Source organism: Oratosquilla oratoria, chromosome 29 (assembly GCF_046742065.1).
Source record: "Oratosquilla oratoria isolate Oo_2021 chromosome 29, ASM4674206v1, whole genome shotgun sequence".
Taxonomy (NCBI): Eukaryota; Metazoa; Arthropoda; class Malacostraca; order Stomatopoda; family Squillidae; genus Oratosquilla; species Oratosquilla oratoria.
In genome coordinates this window covers 38,109,865-38,131,990 of record NC_134805.1, presented here as the reverse complement: position 1 = coordinate 38,131,990, position 22,126 = coordinate 38,109,865, and the positions used below count along the sequence as shown (strand labels likewise).

Here is a 22,126-nt window from a genome sequence, read left to right as displayed (position 1 = left end):
CAAGCAACCAGTCACTGCTTACTACTTCTCCACGTGTGAAGACCACTAGATTGACCTAAATTAGTGCTGACAGGGAGAACGCCAACCCCCCGGACTGTCAAGATCAGAGGTGGGGAGATGGTTCCCTCTGACATCGATCTAGCAGAGTCATCATGTGCAAGTACTTAATGGACCTACCGTGGGTCGCTTGACGCGGGTGTATCGGTTTAACTAGATATCTTATGACAACAAGAACTGTATCAAATAAGAGAGAACTATCTCTCCAGGCTCTCCTACACTGAATAGGCCATGTGTAAAGATGAAACAGACCTCAGCTCGCATTCAGAGTCACAGAAGCCCACTGCATAATGGGACATCCCTTGTCGAAAAAAGTGCCATAGATATATGGGGAGGGGGGGGGCACAACCGCGTGTCCGGCATTGAATACCAAGATACACCAAAGATGATGCCACATCCGAGGTGGCATCGCAGACCCATGCTGCCAGAAACTGTGTGAAAAAGGGGTCGAGATGCCAAATCAGCTCTTTGCGAGGGTTGGCGCAGGCAGGGGGATTCCGGGACTCCACCCTACACCATAAATTGGAAAAAAGAAAAACTCCTGGAGTCGGGTCTACTCACCAAATGAAGGAGAAGGAGGACAAGTGTAGGGCCAATAGACGATAGAGGAGTATGTCTTATTATTGGGAATTCGAGCGAAGATGGTGGGAGCACGTTGTGATCAGGTCTTGTTCTTTTGCCGATCGTTGTCCTAGACGTCCCCCTGGAAGAGTCCTACAGGCGAACCCTCCCGAAAATCGCAACATTGAAGGGACTTTTAGAATCAATCACTGTTCCATTCCCCCATTTGTTCGTTCTGAAGTTGAATTTGACTTGCTTGAGTTCGTTATTGACATCTTGGTGGACAAAGACGTTTGCGACTTGCTTCACGTCCTCTATATTGTAAAACCATATAGCTATCCTGTTCAGGGCCATGCCCGAACGGAAAGGTACTGTGGAGGATTGGGCAATGACTGGTTGTTTGCCACGCCTGCATCCCGGTGGCAGACCCACATCAGAGCAGCAGAACCAACAACAGTCCAGTGTTTCTTCCTGGAGAAATCGGTGGGAAGGGGCTGTGCACCGCAGGCGACTGCTGTGGGCTTCGAAATTCCAATGAAAGACAACAGTCATCATTATGCACACACACACACCTTTTTAAGAAATGGATTTGTCTTCTTTCAGCATCGCAAACTCAGGCATTCGTCACTGACACCTCCAGTATTCTGTACGTGTCATCACTGCCCCTGCTGTGGCGTCTCTGGTCCTGCTGGCGTTGCTGTGCAGGCACCTAAGAAGAACTTTCAGACAGCCGAAGGTAAAGGACGAAGACACAGGGGTTCAGAGGAACAAGAGCAGCGAGGGGCGCTGTAGGCAAGGACCACCTCTACGCCACCGTTCCCAGGAGGAACGGGACGATTCAGAAGGGAGAGACTCTATCAATTCAATCTACGGCTACATTCCCCGAGATTAAGTGAAGAAGACGGACGAATGGTAAGGTCACTGTGCCCTCCTTTGTATGAAAATCACACTGTGCTATCCTAGAACCATATGACAAGCTGAAGAGGTTTCAAGGCAAAAACTACAGTTTTTCAAAATGTAACCATTTATTCACACTTTATTATACAGCCACTGTTGTCATGTCTTGTGCCCACGCGTCCTACTGGCGGTGAAGCACCTTGGACATCATGATGCATACGGCAGAGGCTTTCTGTAGCACCCCGTGTCAAGGAGCCCTGTTTCTTCAAGCGCTCCTCTTCATGCCTGAGCAAAGACAGCGCCTGTCGCTTCCGGGAGGGGTCGGGGTAGGTGCATGGAGACGGTCTCCCTTGGAGTTGGCGACGCACGACGCATCGGGGCGGGACTGGTCCAAGTGCCAGTGCAACTTCGCCCGGTCACAGCTGACCCACCGGTTTTTCCTGCAGCAGCAGCTGAACTCCCAGTCCAGTACCTTAGAGGAGGCCCGTGGGTTTGCGGGTCTACGAGGAGGCAATCCGGCAGAGGCGACGTGTGGCTGCGGCGGCGGCTGCGGTAGCTGCTGCCCGGGGAGCTCCTTGCACTTGATACGGTGGCGGGGCGTAGTCGACGTGCCCGTAGAGCACGGGCACGTATCGGATCGGCGAGTAGGAGATGGGAACAGTTAAGGGCTGAACTTGCTCCTGGTGGTGGGGCTCCGTGCACTTCGTGCAAGAGCCAGAGACCCCTCTCGGACACGCAGATGCTGCGGAGAACAAAAAGAAAAGAAATGATAACACAGGGGAACACTTTTTCAGTAACTTTGAGTTGCATTGGATATTTTAACGGATTTTGAAAGAGTTTTAGGCGCTGATTTCAAATCTGAAATTAGTTTTTCTCTACAAGCTCTAGTTTGTATGCAATTTGAGGTTAATGAAATTGTACATATGTGAACTTGCGTAAACCATGTATAAGCATTTTAACGTCCATACATATAGATAGCTTCTAATATTTTGATCATTCTTCTTTTGTTTCAGTTCAAACATGGCTTCCAGAATGAGACATCATTGCAGAAACAAGCCTGATGCCTTCTGCTACATATGTGGATGCTACACACTCAATCGTCAGAGACGTAACATATCCTTGTTCGTCATGCGTGCCTACAAGGCATATTTTGAAGTTCATCTTGGTGATCAAGACAAGCAATGGGCTCCTCATGTTGTGTGCCACAATTGTGAGGAAATACTTCGAGACTGGACCAAAGGAAAACGCAAAGGTCTGCCTTTTGGAGTTCCAATGATTTGGCGCGAACCCACCAACCATGTAACTGACTGTTATTTCTGCATGGTAAACACAACGGGTGTTGGGAAGAAAAACCGACATAAGATTACGTATCCGAACATTCCCTCAGCTATTCGGCCTGTTCCGCACTCTGAAGAAGTACCTGTTCCAGTTTTCAAAGGCTTGACTTCATTGGACGATAAAGACATTGGACATGATACAAGCCAGCAAGACAGTTGTGACAGTGAATTGTCAGAAAAGTGTTCACAATCGGAGGACTGTTCTTCAGACACTGAACCTTTCCCCGTCCCTAAGCCTCTTCCCCAGGCTGAACTGAATGATTTAGTGCGGGATTTAGGTCTTTCAAAGAAAGCAGCAGAGCTTTTGGCATCAAGATTACAAGGCAGAAATCTTGTTGATCACTCTGTTAAAGTATCATATTTCAGAAAGCGTGACCAGCTTTTTGTGACCTTCTTTTCAAAAGACAGACAGTTTGTTTACTGCCATGACATCCCAGGGCTTCTCAAAGAACTGGTTGTACCTTACTATAGTCCTGCTGAATGGAGACTCTTTTTAGACAGTTCAAAACGCAGTCTAAAGTGTGTTCTTTTACATAATGGCAATGTTTATGGAGCAGTACCTGTCGGTCACTCAGTGCATTTGCGGGAAGACTATGATGATATGAGAATGGTCATGGACTCATTAAAGTATCATGAGCACAATTGGATAATTTGTGTAGACTTAAAGATGGTCAACTTTCTTCTTGGACAACAGAAAGGTTTCACCAAGTTTCCATGTTTCCTCTGTATGTGGGACAGCCGAGCACGAGACAGACATTGGGTCCAGAAGGACTGGCCTATTCGTGACACCCTTGAAGCAGGCATGCCAAATATCATACAAGACCTAATTGTAAACAGAGATAAGATCATCTTTCCTCCTCTTCACATCAAATTAGGTTTGATGAAACAATTTGTCAAGGCACTGGAAACCGAAGGTGAATGTTTCCAACACATCATCACAGCTTTACCAGGGTTATCATTTGAGAAGATCAAAGCAGGCGTGTTTGATGGCCCACAGATTCGAACCCTAATTCGTGATGATCAGTTTGTTGCTAAGATGACCGCTTTAGAAAGGGCAGCATGGTTATCCTTTGTGGCAGTCGTTCAGAACTTCCTTGGAAACAATAAGGCGGAGAACTACAGTGAACTTGTGAACAGAATGCTCCTCGCTTTTCGTGATCTCGGGTGCAACATGAGCATCAAGCTTCATTTTTTGAACAGCCACCTTGATCAGTTCCCTGACAACCTGGGGGCTGTGAGTGACGAACAAGGAGAACGATTCCACCAAGACCTAAAGATCATGGAAGAACGCTACCAAGGGCGCTGGGACAAAAGTATGATGGCTGACTACTGCTGGAGCATTAAACGAAATTGCCCAGATGAAATGTACAAACGCAAAAGTTACAAACGCAAATTCCTGCCTGAAAAAAATACACAAAGAAATTGATAAGCTTCCATCAGCTGTGGTGATGTTCTGAAGGATGCTAATCTAACTTTGGGATAGATGTTCTGTTAATGTTCTGTTTCTTTTGCCTTAATAAATGTACAGAAATGGCTTTCATACTGTTTTAAGATTCAAGTGAACAAAAGAATTGTGGCTGATATTGCAATTTCCTATAATAACGAAAATTTAAAAAATAAATAAAAATGTCAAATTGCATAAAATCTGTAGCTTGCAGACAAAACCCGACTTCAGATTTGAAATCAGCACACTCAAGTTGACTATAGAAAAGTCTTTTTTTAAATGCAACGAAATGAGTGTTCCCCAGTGTAATTCATGTAACGAGTGAACCAAAAGGTCTCCTGTCGGTATGCTTTTCCTCTGTATATCTTTGTTATCGAATCCGGTCCGGTCAGGTCTAGTTTAAGTTGCAACCGTATTTTTTTCTTTTGTATTGTGACATATATATATATTTTTTCCATGATGGCAAGAGAGTAGGGCCTGATTCTATGTTGCACTTGTGGCTATGAAGTGATCATGAGAGTGTCGGGTTTGATGCAGTGACAACTCCTCCACGGCCAATACCTTTAGGGTCGTATAGATCGATGAGGAAGCGAGGCGACATTTTGCAAACTGGAGCCATGATTCGGTCTTCTCTCGGACAGGAAGAAAGATATCCTTCTCTCTGGGGGTGGTGTCTTCAATTCCACTAGGACTGTGTTGTCTCCGTCAGGCAAGGTCTGGTATATATATATACAGCGAGCGCCCGCCTCCCAGCCTGCAATCATTTGACGTCATAGTGACGTCATAACGTTGTTTACTACCTGTGTCGTAAAGGTTCGTTTATTATCCTCATTGGATCGGTCCAGCGTCTCTGCTTCGAGGACAGATATATTCCCAAACGTGCATAGTTCCTGGTCGTTGAAATCAACAAGACTTGTAGGAAGGTTTATATGAAATGTACACAAGTGTCTACGTCACCGGGCAATTTTTTGTTAAAAAATGGAGCAGCGACCAAACGAAGAGTTATGGAAGACGCACCAAGTTCATAAAGTTGTCGGTGGACAAGTTCAAACAAGCTCATGCTCTGACAGAAAATGGACAATAACACAGGGGAGACGTGACGATGTCGGTCGATCGTTGAAGCCAGTTGCAACAAGCTGTCCCTGGAGGTAAGCTCGACGCCACTTCAGTTTTAAGTCCCACCAGCGCTTCTGTCTAGTGTGTCCATTTCCAAATTTCCAAAAAGGATGACACTGCACATCGATTATTATAATATATATATATATATATATATATATATATATATATTATATATATATATATATATATATATATATATATATATATGTAAGGAGGACACTGCATATCATTAAAAAATATATATATATATATATATTATCAGTGTATTTGGGTAGGAGTTTTTCTCTAATGCATATATCATTGAAAGTGATGGCTAGTTTTGCATTAATTATTTTCTTATAGGTATTTTCCATATACCTTATTATAGATTTATGTTCCTTAGAAAGGAAATTTATGACTTGGCTGTATGTAGTCATATTAGCTAGATCGCGATTTCGGGTTCTAGACCCTTCTTCAGTAGCTATTGGGATGTACTATCTTATAGGATAAGAACTAATCCGATGAGTCTAATGAAAGTTCTGAGTTTTATACTAAGCCTTCAAACTGGCTGATCATACTAGGGGAGGTCACCCGGTATTCGGGCAGTGACGAAATGTCACGTGCACTAGGAGAGCCTCCGGGTGCGTGTTGTGGCGGAATTTTGTCTCGTGTTAACACTGGTGGTGTTTTGTCCCATATTGGCGTTTGTGGTGTTATGTCTCGTGTTTGGATTTGCACCAGTTTGCCTCATGCTTGGGAGGGCTCTAAGGTCGTCTGCTTGTTTATTTAGTTCTGGGCTTAACTCTTTAATATATAATGCTTCTAAAATTGGGAGCCGTCTATCGTCAGTACAGAAATCCAAAATTTCAGTGTTTTCCTCTAGGTTCTCTCTTGATAGTGTTATGCCATGTGCTATGCCATGACCATAAGGCCTACACTAGGCAGCTCCGTATCCATCACCACCTGTCATCCCCATCCATAAAGTTGTCTAATCGTTTTTTAAAACAACTGATAGTTTCAGCGCTTACTATATGGTTACTAAGTTTATTCCATTCATCGACCACCCTATTAGTAAACCAATTCTTGCTTATTTTCCGGCGTGAGGTTGCGCCGGATGGAGGAGAAAGTGCTCAAAAGGAGGACGTCTGGCCACCCAACTTCTGTCCCTGCGGTCAGCGGATCTACAACAGAACGTCGAAAGACAGAATGTCGACACGGCAGATGGTTGAATAAGACATAATGTCGGAATATGCATTTCACTGACTATTCAGTCATGTGTGCCTTTTATATTAGTGGCACTTGACCAATCATGACTAAAAGAGGTTGTTTGAAGATGGATATTGTTTTAAAGAAAATCTAACTCCGCAATAAAGATCGAATTTCTCAAACCACTCGACCCATTATGGCCGCCAGGCATGATTTTCTTCTTTAACATAACAATGAAGATAAAACAACTTAAACATGGCACTGAACAAAAGATAGCTATATGGCTCTACATTGTAGAGTACGAGAAGCAAGTCGCAAACGTCTTTGTCCACCAAGATGTCAATAACAAACTCAAGCAAGTCAAATTCAACTTCAGAACGAACAAATGGGGGAATGGAACAGTGATTGATTCTAAAAGTCCCTTCAATGTTGCGATTTTCGGGAGGGTTCGCCTGGAGTACTCTGGAGGACTCTTCTAGGGGGTCGTCTAGGACAACAATCGGCAAAAGAACAAGACCTGGTCACAACGTGCTCCCACCATGGGGGCAAGGCAACCTCACCATCTTCGCTCGAATTCCCAATAATAAGACATACTCCTCTATCGTCTATTGGCCCTACACTTGTCCTCCTGCTCCTTCAACTGGTGAGTAGACCCGACTCCAGGAGTCTTTCTTTTTTCCAATTTATGGTGTTGGGTGGAGTCCCGGAATCCCCCTGCCTGCGCCAACCCTCGCATAGAGCTGATTTGGCATCTCGACCCCTTTTCCACACAGTTTCTGGCAGCATGGGTCTGCGGTGCCACCTCGCATGTGGCATCATCCTTGGTGTATCTTGGTATTCAATGCCGGACACGCGGCTGTGCCCCCCCCCTCCCCATATATCTATGGCACTTTTTTCGACAAGGGATGTCCCATTATGCAGTGGGCTTCTGTGACTCTGAATGCGAGCTGAGCTCTGTTTCATCTTTGCACATGGCCTATTCAGTGTAGGAGAGCCTGGAGAGCTGGTTCTCTCATATTTGACACAGTTCTTGTAGTCATAAGATAGTCAACCCGGTACACCCGCGTCAAGCGACCCACGGCAGGTCCATTAAAGGGGTTGGCGTTCAGCCTTCGATCTGATATCAGGATCTCCCTGTCAGCACTAATTTAGGTCAATCTAATGGTCTTCACACGTGAAGAAGTAGTAAGCAGTGAGTGGTTGCTTGCCACACCTACATCCTGGTGGCAGACCCACATCAGAGCAGCAGCACCAACAAGAGTCCAACGTTTCTTCCTGGAGAGATCTGTTGGAAGGGGCTGTGCACCGCAGGCGACTGGTGTGGGACTGGGAGATTCCAATGAAAGACAACAGTTATCATTATGCACATATACACACCTTTTTAAGAAATACTTTTGTCCTCTTTCAGCATCGCAAACTCAGACATTCGTCAATGACACCTCCAGTATTCTGTACGTGTGTCATCGCTGCCCCTGCTGTGGCGTCTCTGGTCCTGCTGGCGTTGCTGTGCAGGCACCTAAGAAGAACTTTCAGACAGCCGAAGGTAAAGGACGAAGACACAGGGGTTCAGAGAAATAAGAGCAGCGAGGGGCGCTGTAGGCAAGGACCACCTCTACGCCACCGCTCCCAGGAGGAACGGGACGATTCAGAAGGGAGAGACTCTATCAATTCAATCTACGGCTACATTCCCCGAGATTAAGTGAAGAAGACGGATGAATGGTAAGGTCACTGTGCCCTCCTTTGTATGGAAATCACATTGTGCTATCCTAGAACCATATGACAAGCTGAAGAGGTTTCAAGGGAAAAACTACAGTTTTCAAAATGTAACCATTTATTCACACTTTATTATACAGCCACTGTTGTCATGTCTTGTGCCCACGCGTCCTACTGGCGGTGAAGCACCTTGGACATCATGATGCATACGGCAGAGGCTTTCTGTAGCACCCCGTGTCAAGGAGCCCTGTTTCTTCAAGCGCTCCTCTTCATGCCTGAGCAAAGACAGCGCCTGTCGCTTCCGGGAGGGGTCGGGGTAGGTGCATGGAGACGGTCTCCCTTGGAGTTGGCGACGCACGACGCATCGGGGCGGGACTGGTCCAAGTGCCAGTGCAACTTCGCCCGGTCACAGCTGACCCACCGGTTTTTCCTGCAGCAGCAGCTGAACTCCCAGTCCAGTACCTTAGAGGAGGCCCGTGGGTTTGCGGGTCTACGAGGAGGCAATCCGGCAGAGGCGACGTGTGGCTGCGGCGGCGGCTGCGGTAGCTGCTTGCACTTGATACGGTGGCGGGGCGTAGTCGACGTGCCCGTAGAGCACGGGCACGTATCGGATCGGCGAGTAGGAGATGGGAACAGTTAAGGGCTGAACTTGCTCCTGGTGGTGGGGCTCCGTGCACTTCGTGCAAGAGCCAGAGACCCCTCTCGGACACGCAGATGCTGCGGAGAACAAAAAGAAAAGAAATGATAATTCATGTAACGAGTGAACCAAAAGGTCTCCTGTCGGTATGCTTTTCCTCTGTATATCTTTGTTATCGAATCCGGTCCGGTCAGGTCTAGTTTAAGTTGCAACCGTATTTCTTTCTTTTGTATTGTGACATATATATATATTTTTTCCATGATGGCAAGAGAGTAGGGCCTGATTCTATGTTGCACTTGTGGCTATGAAGTGATCATGACAGTGTCGGGTTTGATGCAGTGACAACTCCTCCACGGCCAATACCTTTAGGGTCGTATAGATCGATGAGGGAGCGAGGCGACATTTTGCAAACTGGAGCCATGATTCGGTCTTCTCTAGGACAGGAAGAAAGATATCCTTCTCTCTGGGGGTGGTGTCTTCAATTCCACTAGGACTGTGTTGTCTCCGTCAGGCAAGGTCTGGTATATATATATACAGCGAGCGCCCGCCTCCCAGCCTGCAATCATTTGACGTCATAGTGACGTCATAACGTTGTTTACTACCTGTGTCGTAAAGGTTCGTTTATTATCCTCATTGGATCGGTCCAGCGTCTCTGCTTCGAGGACAGATATATTCCCAAACGTGCATAGTTCCTGGTCGTTGAAATCAACAAGACTTGTAGGAAGGTTTATATGAAATGTACACAAGTGTCTACGTCACCGGGCAAATTTTTTGTTCAAAAATGGAGCAGCGACCAAACGAAGAGTTATGGAAGACGCACCAAGTTCATAAAGTTGTCGGTGGACAAGTTCAAACAAGCTCATGCTCTGACAGAAAATGGACAATAACACAGGGGAGACGTGACGATGTCGGTCGATCGTTGAAGCCAGTTGCAACAAGCTGTCCACCGATCATCCGTTCAAGCACTCCCTGGAGGCAAGCTCGACGCCACTGCAGTTTTAAGTCCCACCAGCGCTTCTGTCTAGTGTGTCCATTTCCAAATTTCCAATAAGGAGGACACTGCACATCGATTATTATAATATATATATATATATATGTATATATATATATATATATATATATATATATATGAGTATATATATATATATTATATATATTTATATATTGTACATTATATAAATAATATATATATGTATATTGTATACTATATATATATATATATATATATATATATATATATATATATATATAAGGAGGACACTGCATATCATTAAAAAAAAAAAAAAAAAATATATATATATATATATTATCAGTGTATTTGGGCAGGAGTTTTTCTCTAATGCATATATCATTGAAAGTGATGGCTAGTTTTGCATTAATTATTTTCTTATAGGTATTTTCCATATACCTTATTATAGATTTATGTTCCTTAGAAAGGAAATTTATGACTTGGCTGTATGTAGTCATATTAGCTAGATCGCGATTTCGGGTTCTAGACCCTTCTTCAGTAGCTATTGGGATGTACTATCTTATAGGATAAGAATTAATCCGATGAGTCTAATGAAAGTTCTGAGTTTTATACTAAGCCTTCAAACTGGCTGATCATACTAGGGGAGGTCACCCGGTATTCGGGCAGTGACGAAATGTCACGTGCACTAGGAGAGCCTCCGGGTGCGTGTTGTGGCGGAATTTTGTCTCGTGTTTACACTGGTGGTGTTTTGTCCCATATTGGCGTTTGTGGTGTTATGTCTCGTGTTTGGATTTGCACCAGTTTGCCTCACGCTTGGGAGGGCTCTAAGGTCGTCTGCTTGTTTATTTAGTTCTGGGCTTAACTCTTTAATATATAATGCTTCTAAAATTGGGAGCCGTCTATCGTCAGTACAGAAATCCAAAATTTCAGTGTTTTCCTCTAGGTTCTCTCTTGATAGTGTTATGCCATGTGCTATGCCATGTGCTATGCCATGACCATAAGGCCTACACTAGGCAGCTCCGTATCCATCACCACCTGTCATCCCCATCCATAAAGTTGTCTAATCGTTTTTTAAAACAACTGATAGTTTCAGCGCTTACTATATGGTTGCTAAGTTTATTCCATTCATCGACCACCCTATTAGTAAACCAATTCTTGCCTATTTTCCGGCGTGAGGTTGCGCCGGATGGAGGACAAAGTGCTCAAAAGGAGGACGTCTGGCCACCCTACTTCTGTCCCTGCGGTCAGCGGGTCTACAACAGAACGTCGAAAGACAGAATGTCGACACGACAGATGGTCGAATAAGACATAATGTCGGAATATGCATTTCACTGACTATTCAGTCATGTGTGCCTTTTATATTAGTGGCACTTGACCAATCATGACTAAAAGAGGTTGTTTGAAGATGGATATTGTTTTAAAGAAAATCTAACTCCGCAATAAAGATCGAATTTCTCAAACCACTCGACCCATTATGGCCGCCAGGCATGATTTTCTTCTTTAACATAACAATGAAGATAAAACAACTTAAACATGGCACTGAACAAAAGATAGCTATATGGCTCTACATTGTAGAGTACGAGAAGCAAGTCGCAAACGTCTTTGTCCACCAAGATGTCAATAACAAACTCAAGCAAGTCAAATTCAACTTCAGAACGAACAAATGGGGGAATGGAACAGTGATTGATTCTAAAAGTCCCTTCAATGTTGCGATTTTCGGGAGGGTTCGCCTGGAGTACTCTGGAGGACTCTTCTAGGGGGTCGTCTAGGACAACAATCGGCAAAAGAACAAGACCTGGTCACAACGTGCTCCCACCATGGGGGCAAGGCAACCTCACCATCTTCGCTCGAATTCCCAATAATAAGACATACTCCTCTATCGTCTATTGGCCCTACACTTGTCCTCCTACTCCTTCAACTGGTGAGTAGACCCGACTCCAGGAGTCTTTTTTTTTTCCAATTTATGGTGTTGGGTGGAGTCCCGGAATCCCCCTGCCTGCGCCAACCCTCGCATAGAGCTGATATTGGCATCTCGACCCCTTTTCCACACAGTTTCTGGCAGCATGGGTCTGCGGTGCCACCTCGCATGTGGCATCATCCTTGGTGTATCTTGGTATTCAATGCCGGACACGCGGCTGTGCCCCTCCCCCTCCCCATATATCTATGGCACTTTTTTCGACAAGGGATGTCCCATTATGCAGTGGGCTTCTGTGACTCTGAATGCGAGCTGAGCTCTGTTTCATCTTTGCACATGGCCTATTCAGTGTAGGAGAGCCTGGAGAGCTGGTTCTCTCATATTTGACACAGTTCTTGTAGTCATAAGATAGTCAGTCCGGTACACCCACGTCAAGCGACCCACGGCAGGTCCATTAAAGGGGTTGGCGTTCAGCCTTCGATCTGATATCAGGATCTCCCTGTCAGCACTAATTTAGGTCAATCTAATGGTCTTCACACGTGGAGAAGTAGTAAGCAGTGATTGGTTGCTTGCCACACCTACATCCTGGTGGCAGACCCACATCAGAGCAGCAGCACCAAAAACAGTCCAACGTTTCTTCCTGGAGAGATCTGTTGGAAGGGGCTGTGCACCGCAGGCGACTGGTGTGGGACTGGGAGATTCCAATGAAAGACAACAGTTATCATTATGCACACATACACACACCTTTTTAAGAAATACTTTTGTCCTCTTTCAGCATCGCAAACTCAGACATTCGTCAATGACACCTCCAGTATTCTGTACGTGTGTCATCGCTGCCCCTGCTGTGGCGTCTCTGGTCCTGCTGGCGTTGCTGTGCAGGCACCTAAGAAGAACTTTCAGACAGCCGAAGGTAAAGGACGAAGACACAGGGGTTCAGAGAAATAAGAGCAGCGAGGGGTGCTGTAGGCAAGGACCACCTCTACGCCACTGCTCCCAGGAGGAACGGGACGATTCAGAAGGGAGAGACTCTATCAATTCAATCTACGGCTACATTCCCCGAGATTAAGTGAAGAAGACGGACGAATGGTAAGGTCACTGTGCCCTCCTTTGTATGAAAATCACATTGTGCTATCCTAGAACCATATGACAAGCTGAAGAGGTTTCAAGGGAAAAACTACAGTTTTCAAAATGTAACCATTTATTCACACTTTATTATACAGCCACTGTTGTCATGTCGTGTACCCAGGCGTCCTACTGGCGGTGAGGCACCTCGGACATCATCATGCATACGGCAGGGGCCTTCTGTAGCACCCCGTGTCAAGGAGCCCTGTTTCTTCAAGCGCTCCTCTTCATGCCCAAACGAAGACAGCGCCTGTCGCGTCCGGGAGGGATCGGGGGAGGTGGATGGAGACGGTCTCCCTTGGAGTTGGCGACGCACGGCGCATCGGGGCGGGGTTGGTCCAAGTGCCAGTGCAACTTCGCCCGGTCACAGCTGACCCACCGGTTTTTCCTGCAGCAGCAGCAGCAGCTGGACTCCCAGTCCAGTACTTCGGAGAATGCCCGTGGATTGGCGTGTCTACGGTGAGGCGATCCGGCAGAGGCGACGTTCGGGTGCGGCGGCTGCTGCGGTAGCTGCTGCCCGGGGAGCTCCTTGCACTTGATACGGTGGCGGGGCGTAGTCGACCTGCCCGTAGAGCACGGGCACGTACCGGATCGGCGAGTAGAAGATGGGGACAGTCAAGGGCTGAACTTGTTCCTGGTGGTGGAGTTCCGTGCACTTCGTGCAAGAGCCAGAGGCCCTTCTCGGACATGCAGATGCTGCAGAGAGAGAGAGAGAAAAAAATAATTTATGTAATGAGTGCATATCTTTGTGATCGAATCAGTTCCGGTCAGGGCTAGTTGAAGTTGCAATCGATTTTCTTTCTCTTGTACTGTGACTTATAATTTTTTTCCATGATGCTAAGTAAGTTGAGCCTGATTCTATGTTGCATTTGTGGCTATGAAGTGATCATGACTGTCGGGTTTGATGCACTGTCAACTCCTCCGCGGCCAATACCTTTAGGGTCGTATAGATCGGTGAGGGAGCGAGGCGACATTCTGCAAACTGGAGCCATGATTCGGTCGTCTCTCGGACAGGAAGAAAGATATCGTTCTCTCTGGGGGTGGTGTCTTCAATTCCACTAGGTCTGTGTTGTCTCCGTCAGGCAATGTCTAGTATATATATACAGCTGAGCGCCCGCCTCCCAGCCTGCAATCATTTGACGTCATAGTGACGTCATAACGTTGTTTACTACCTGTGTCGTAAAAGTTCGTTTATTATTCTCATTGGATCGGTCCAGCGTCTCTGCTTCGAAGACAGATATACCTCCAAACGTGCATAGTTCCTGGTCGTTGAAATCAACAAGACTTGTAGGAAGGTTTATATGAAATGTGCACAAGTGTCTACTTCACCGGGCAAATCTTTTGTTAAAAAATGGAGCCCAGATCAAACGAAGAGTTATGGAAGACGCACCAAGTGCACTACGTTGTCGGTGGACAAGTTCAAACAAGCTCATGCTCTCACAGAAAATGGACAATAACACAGGGGAGACGTGACGATGTCGGTCGATAGTTGAAGCCAGTTGCAAATAGCTGTCCACCGATCATCCGTTCAAGCATTCCCTGGAGAGAAGGTTGACGCCGCTGTAGTTTTGATTTGAGTCCCACCAGCGCTTTTGTCCCAGTGGTCAGCATGGCGCCGATAATGGCGACTGCTGCGGAAGTCGGATAACAGTGTGGGCGATTTCTTCAACGGCAGCAATGATACATCAGGTGTGCATTGGACGAGGTGGCTGCAGTCTTAGAAGGAAGGCGAGAAGGGTCATCTCAGGATAAAAGTGTGAAGAGTAGATAAGGAGCACAGTCTCTTGAAGTGAGAGGGTAGTTGTTGTTGTTGTTGTGAGCGAGGTGGAGAAGAAAGTGAGAAAGGCAGTTGCGAGGGTAAGCAGGACCTTCGAGTCGAAGGTGTAATAATATCGTCAGAGGATTTCCGCAAGGGCAGGTGCTGGGGATGCCGGGAGACACAGGGAAGCCGTGGACGGAACGAGAATGCAGTTCCACAGAGAAGCTCTGATAAGGCTTATCTGTAGTACGAGTCACAAATAAACTCAGACTAAGTTGATGGAAGGCACAGATATTCACTCGTCAAACGACTGACGGTGTGACGTTGTCTGAAGCAGGATGTTCTTCGAATGTTGGGTTTCATGCCTTCAAATTTGGTGCAGCTCGGATATATAACAGCTTGCCATTGCACATTGGAAAGATGAATTTAAAAATGGAGCTAGAGTTGAATGCTATTTTATTTCCCAAGTGCTATGATGAGTGAGACTAAGTAGAGAGGGAAGGGCGAGTGTGAGTTTGGGAGTGTAGTTTGAAGGTTGTCAGGGGTGAAGAGAGGGCGAGGGAGAAAAAGGGTGGCTATACTAGTAAGTGAAGAGATAGGTCAACGTGTAGTGGGGTGGAAGGAGGTTTCTTCAAAGTTAATGTGGATGAAGGTGAAACTGGGAAAGATGTGGGTGTTTGTAAGTGCATATGGGCCTGGTAGTGAGAAGAGTGTAGAAGAAATGGAGGTTTTTTGAATAAATTTAAAAGAGTGCATAGAGGTATTAGGGAGGATCGTCAATGTAGTAGTATTGGGAGACCTTAATGCTAGGGTAGGAAATAAACCAATTGACGGAGTGGTTGGGAAATGTGGAATTCCAGGAAAGAATCGTAGTGCAGAGTTGGTGATGGAGATGTGTTTAGAAAGAGAGTTAATGATAGCAAATACAGTGTTTCGGAAGAAAGTCAAGCGGGTGGTGGATGGAAGGGTGGTATATAGAGCGTTAATGGACTATGTAGTGGTAGATAGGAGTATAATAGGAAGAATTAAGGATGTACATGTTCTAGGGGGACAGAGTGGGGGCATATAAAATAATTTTTTGGTGGAAGGTAAGTTGAGAGTGGAGGATAGATGGAGAAAGAGGAAAAGAACAAAAGGTAGGGAGGTGCTTAGAGTGAACTCTTTAAATGAGAAGGAAAAGGAGAAGGAGTACAAGAATAAGCTGAGAGAGGAGTGGGATTGAAGGATAGAGTAAAACTAGGAGTGGAGGAGGAATGGGGATGGTTCAAGGAGGGAGTCACAAAGTGTGCAAAGATGGTGTGTGAAACAAGAAGGAAAGGAGGAAATAGAAGGAAGGGTAGTGGGTGGTGGAATGAGGAAACAAAGAAGGTTGTGGAAGAGAAGAAGCGAGGTTTCACAAATTGGTTACAAAATAGGACGAGGGAGTCATATGAGAGGTACAAAGAAAAGAAAAGAGAAGTAAAGCACAAGGTAAAGGAGGCAAAGAGGAGAGCAGATGTGAAATGGGGTAAGAGTATGACAGAAAGTTTTGAAAGTAATAAAAAGATATTTTGGAATGAAATCAAGAGAGAAAGAGGAGGCGAATCAAGTAGAGAAGAAAAGGTAAAGGGTGCAGATGGAGAGATGATAATGGAAGAGAAGGCAGTAAGAGGAAGAAGGGCAAGATATTTTAGAGAGTTGCTAAATGTGAAGGAGGATAGGGAGGGAAAGATAGTTGCAGTGGGAAGTGCTAAGAAAATGACTGTGATGAGTGAGGAAAATGTTGTTAAGATGATGAGAGCAGGTAAGGCACCTGGTCTGGATGGATGCCATGTAGAATGTCTAAAACGTGGAGGTACAGTGATGGTGGAATGGCTGGTGAGGTTATTTAATGTTTGCTGGAGAGAAGGTAGAGTGCCGGAGGACTGGAGGAGTGCCTGTATAGTTCCACTTTACAAGGGAAAAGGGGACAAGTGTGAGTGTAGTAGTTTCAGAGGGATTAGTTTGTTAAGTATGTTGGGAAGGCTTATGGGAGGATCTTGTTTGAGAGAATTAAGAAAGGAACAGAAGGAGTAATTGGTGAAGAACAGTGTGGATTTAGGACAGGTAGAGGTTGTGTAGATTAGATTTTTTGTGGTAAGACATATATGTGAGAAAGCTATACGAAAAGCTATACGAAAAAGTAAGGATATTTCTGGGCTTTTATGGATCTGGAAAAGGCTTGTGACAGGGTAGATAGGAAGGCACTGTAGGAGGTTTTGCAGATATATGGGATAGGAGGAAAGCTTTTAGGAGCTCTCAGGAGTTTTTATGAGAGTAGTAGATCATGTGTCAGAATTAGAAATGGAGAGAGTGAGTGGTTCGAGGTAAGGGTGGGACTTCGTCAGGGATGTGTTATGTCGCCCTGGTTGTTCAATCTTTAAATGGATGGGATGGTGCGAGAGGTAAATGTAAAGGTAGTGGGTCAGGGATTGGAGATGGTTAAAGAAAATGGAGAAAAGTGGGAAGTTTGCGGATGACACTGCACATTTAGCAGGATCGGAGGAGGGACTGAGGAAGTTGGTGACAGTTTGGGTGAGTGTGTGAAAAAGGAAAGTTTCAGATAAATGTAGGTAAAAGTAAGGTGATGAAATGTAAAAGGGGTGAAAGTGGCAGCAGACTGGAAGTGAGCATTAAGGGAGAGCGACTGGAGGAAATGGATAGTTATAGATACTTGGGTGCGAATATGGCAGGAAAGGGTGGAGTGGAGGTGGAGGAAGAATGTAGATTGAGAGAAGCGAGTAAATGCCTAGGTGAATTAAAAAAGTGTAATGAGAAATAAACATCTGGGAATAGATGGTAAAAGGAGACTGTATGAAGGAGTGATTGTGCCGACAGCACTGTATGGGGCAGAAACATGGAACATAAGAGAGGAAGAGAGAAGGAATTTGAATGTGTTTGAGATGAGGTGTCTGAGAAGTATGATGGGGGTTACTAGGGTAGAGTGAGACATGAGGTGAAAAGGAGAACGGGGGTGGAAAGGGAGTTGGGAGATAGGGTTGATGAAAGAGTATTGGGATGGTTTGGACACATGGAAAGAATGAGTGAAGAAAGACTAGTAAAAGAGGTATGGAAGGCAGATGTGGAGTGAACATGAGGGGGCGACCTAGGATGAGATGGATGGATGGGGTGAAGGGGGCTTTGGGAAAGAGGGGAATGTCTGTTGAGGAAGGACGGGAGAGGACAGAAGACAGGGGTGAATGGAAAATGGTTGCATATAGATGGTGCTGTAATACATAAGGTGGAATGGGTGGGGGAACGGGGGTGAGGTAGTGTGTGTGAGCAAAATTTGACGTAGCCCGAAGGGATTCCTCCCCATCTTCTTTTCTGCATGAGGGGACGGAGAGGGCGGGGGTCGCCGATTTAATGAAGCGGCCTTGCTGTGGATGAGCTGTGTCCTGCGACAATGCTTCTGACCCAGGGCAGTGGACAAGGTACAGGGTGACCCGTCATCCAGGAGGTGCCAAGATAAGAGGGAGGGTAGAAGGTGGAGGGGAGTGTATTGGGGATGGAATGGGTGGAATGTTTATTATGCCTTTGTTTTTCGGCTACCTCCCTTGTAAGGGGGAAAAGCCTTTGGTATATGTATGTATGTATGCATGCTATGATCTCGATGACTTGACAATCAGTGAAGAATGAGCTCTCTGATTTGTTGTAATATGTCTTCTTTTTTTAGCTGTACTTTTCAAGTTTTGGGTAGTTTTATTTCTAATATTTGCTTTATATCTGTCAGTTTTGGCTGAGTTTATTTCTGGTATAAGCTTTGCAACATGTATGTATAAGTTAAGAAAAAATGTCAATCCTACAGAGCGCTCAGGCGTACTAAGGCCACATAGACAATAAGAACAATTAACAACGAAATAAAAGATTCCGTTGTTTCTTATTCCCACCACCTGTCATGGGCCATGCCTACACTTCGCCCCCCTCCACCCCCATCACCAAGTGGGGAGAGATTCAATTACTCAAGTTGTCATGAGGAAATTATGAGCCATAACTCACAGTCAAACCAATCAAGATAACTTTTGCCGTCTTGTTCTCTTGCATGATACCGTCGGCAATTGTAATTGTTATTTCGAACTATGTGTTCTTTTCATTATCTGCACTTCATGTATATTGATTCAATGCCAAATAAATTTATTATTATTATCATTATTATTATTATTATTATTATTATTATTATTATTATTATTATTATTATTATCATTATTATTATCATTATTGATTATTGTTATTATTATTATTATTATTATTATTAATATTATTATTATTATTATTATTATTATTATTATTACTATAATTATTATTATTATTATTGTTATTATTATTATTATTATTATTATTATTATTATTATTATTATTATTATTATTATTATTACTATTATTATTATTACTATTATTATTATTATCATTATTATTATTATTATCATATTATCATCATCATCATCATCATCATCATTATTATTATTATTATTATTATTATTATTATTATTATTACTATTATTATTATTATTATTATTATTATCATTATTAGTAGTATTATTATAATTATTATCAATCATTATTATTATTATTATTATTATCATTATTATTATCATTATTATTATTATCATTATCATTATTATTATTATTATTACTACTATCATCACTTTTCGGCGCTTTACCGTCAACTCCGTTGTTGTGGCGAAAAAAAAAAAACGAATAGAAAGAACAGAATGAAATAAAATAAAATATCAATAGATACATTAAATTAATAGATAAAAAAACAATGATAAGATAAACAAATAAATAAACAGATAAGCAAAAGATACAAGATACAGAATAAAGAAAATTACTGGATAGATAAAACAGACAAATTAATGAATAACAGCATATTTAGCGGTAATGTCAATCTGGCAACTTCTTTCCTCTGACGTCATAGCGACGTCACATCTTTACCTGTCTGAAAGATTCACTTTTATTCGTCAATTCAGTTCTTCCAGCTCCTACATATGATGCTGGGCAGTGTATTCTTTTTCTTATCGATATATAATTCTTGGTTCATACATTCTGAGAGAGTAAGTGAAAAATGCCCCACGAACAAATATAATTTTCAGAATTGCCGTAAAAAAAAAAAAAAAAAAACGGAAACAAATGAAATATCTGTTTCAATACTCAACCACATTGGTGAACATGTTGGCACATATCCGACGACGTCAACATAGAAAACGTTTAACATTACCAGGGTGACTATTATATTAATCCTCGAAAAACTGCATTTTGTTGATCCAACCTGTGGGATTTCTCCTCAGGGAACTGTTCCGGATTTCAGAGAGAAATTTACCTTTTGGTACTCATAATCAAGAAACAAGTTTCCCTATCTAACTAATTCCCTAACGAAAGTTCTTTCTAATATACTAATTGTTATGTTATCTCTACTATCCAATATTTTTTTTGAGTATTTGAAAATAATAAACAGGAACTTTACTCTTTGGAGAGTACCGGACGCTGTGTGTGTATATACACACACACATGCACGTACAAACACACACACACACACACACACACACACACACACACACACACACACACACACACACACACACACACACACACACACACACACACACACACACACACACATGATCGTTGAATTGACGGCGAAGATTGGAACTCCGGAAAAAACCCCGCAATTTTCATGGATTTCAACTATAAGGAAGTACCTTTTTGTATTATTAGGGAAGGAGAAAGCTCGTGGTGTAGTAGAACGGTAATGAAAGGGGAGAAGGGGAGGGATTACTGAGGGAAATGGAAGGAAATGAGGAGGGAGACGAACGGGCTCCCCCTGACAGCAGAAAAAATGTAAACAAGAGGTCTGCTGACGACACAGAGGAAATCGAAAATATCAGTAAAAACATTATGGTTAGAAATATAGATAAGAGCAACACAATGGAAAGTGAAAATAATAATTTCCATGGATTTAATGAAGAGGGGGGGGGGATGCCAACCTCCCCCGATTAGTAAGTCTAGAAGAAAAACTAGAGAAAATGACCGAACATTGGGAAAGTAGGTTCGGTCAACTTCCAAGGATAGCACAGAGGGTTGGTAAATTGGAAGAGTTAAAGAAGGAGAACCAAACCCTAAGGAAATAGAAGAATTAAAAAGAAGTAAAAGATGAGAATGAAGAATTAAAGAGGAATAATAAAGAGAATAAATAATCCATAGCAAAAGAAGTACAGGTTTGTATTAAAGATATAGTATCACAATAGATGAAAGATCAAACTATAGACACAATTATTAAAGTGATGAGGGAGGAAGAGAATAGTGAGAGACTTAGCGGATAAAAAGAAATGTATAATTATATTGGGAATGGAAGAGAAATATAATACAAATTGGACTACAAGAATAAAGTAGGAGAAGGAAAAAGTAAATAAGATATTGGAAGTAGTTCAAGAAGATGGAGCAGAAACAGGAAAAGAAATAGAAGAAATATATAGACTAGGGAAATACAATACAGATAAGACCAGACTAATTAGGATAAAATTCAGGTCACAAACAACTGCAGAGAATATCTTAGAAAAAAACAGGGAAACTAGCAAACAGTGAACAATCTAAACAGATATGGATAAAAAGAGAAATGAACAAAGAGGAAAGAGAGGATGAGAAAGCAAAAAGACAAGAAGCTAAGGAAAAAAACAGAGAAGAACAGAAACAAAAAAAGAGAAATTGTATTGGAAAGTAGTGAATATGAAAGTGAGAAAATGGTACATAGCAGAGAAAAACGGAAGGGGGACAGAAAACACGATGGAAGTAGTAGAAAATGAAAATGTCTTACACAAATATAGACAGCTTAATAACAAGCTTGAACGAAATGAATGATTACCTGAAAGAAAAAGAACCGGACATAATGGGAATTGTAGAGACAAAATTGAAAAGTCCACTACCACGCAACAGTGTAGGACATGGTGCATATAATTGTTGGATTAGAACCAGAGAGGTAAAACAAGGGGGTGGAGTTATGTTCCTGACTAAGAAGGATATGTATGTGAAGAATGTCACATATGGAAAAAATAGAGTAGAGATGATTATGATGGAAGTAGAAGACAAAGATAGGAAGAGCAGAAAGTTTGTAATAAATGATGTGCCTCCTAAAACAGCCTCGTGGGATGAGAGAGAACATAAAAGTATGTTAGAAGACTCAAGGATAACATTAAATAAGGTAATGGAAGATGGAGGAAGAATAGTTATAATGGGTGACTTTAATTGCAAAGAAGTCTGCCGGGAAGAGATGACAGTAAAGGGTGGAGAAGACTCATGGGGAAATGTTCTACCTGATATGATTATTGACCACACAATGACGCAATGGATTCAAGAGAACACTAGGTATAGAAATGAAGAAGAACCATCGAGACTGGA

General features: G+C 43.3%; 2 protein-coding genes across 2 annotated transcripts in view; one reads left to right on the top strand and one right to left on the bottom strand.

Moving 5' to 3' along the window:
* The window catches only part of LOC143040716 (uncharacterized), a 44,978-nt gene extending 43,215 nt beyond the window's left edge, over positions 1–1,763 (top strand). The window contains exon 4 of the mRNA XM_076212076.1: positions 1,666–1,763. The gene's annotated coding sequence lies outside the window, so the exon portion shown is untranslated. The remainder of the gene's footprint in view (positions 1–1,665) is intronic.
* Positions 1,764–8,458: 6,695 nt separating this feature from the next.
* The window catches only part of LOC143040845 (uncharacterized), a 140,042-nt gene continuing 126,374 nt past the window's right edge, over positions 8,459–22,126 (bottom strand). Inside the window, exon 4 of the mRNA XM_076212284.1 lies at positions 8,459–9,030. Coding sequence (XP_076068399.1) covers positions 8,583–9,030 — 448 coding nt within the window. The 3' untranslated portion in view covers positions 8,459–8,582. The remainder of the gene's footprint in view (positions 9,031–22,126) is intronic.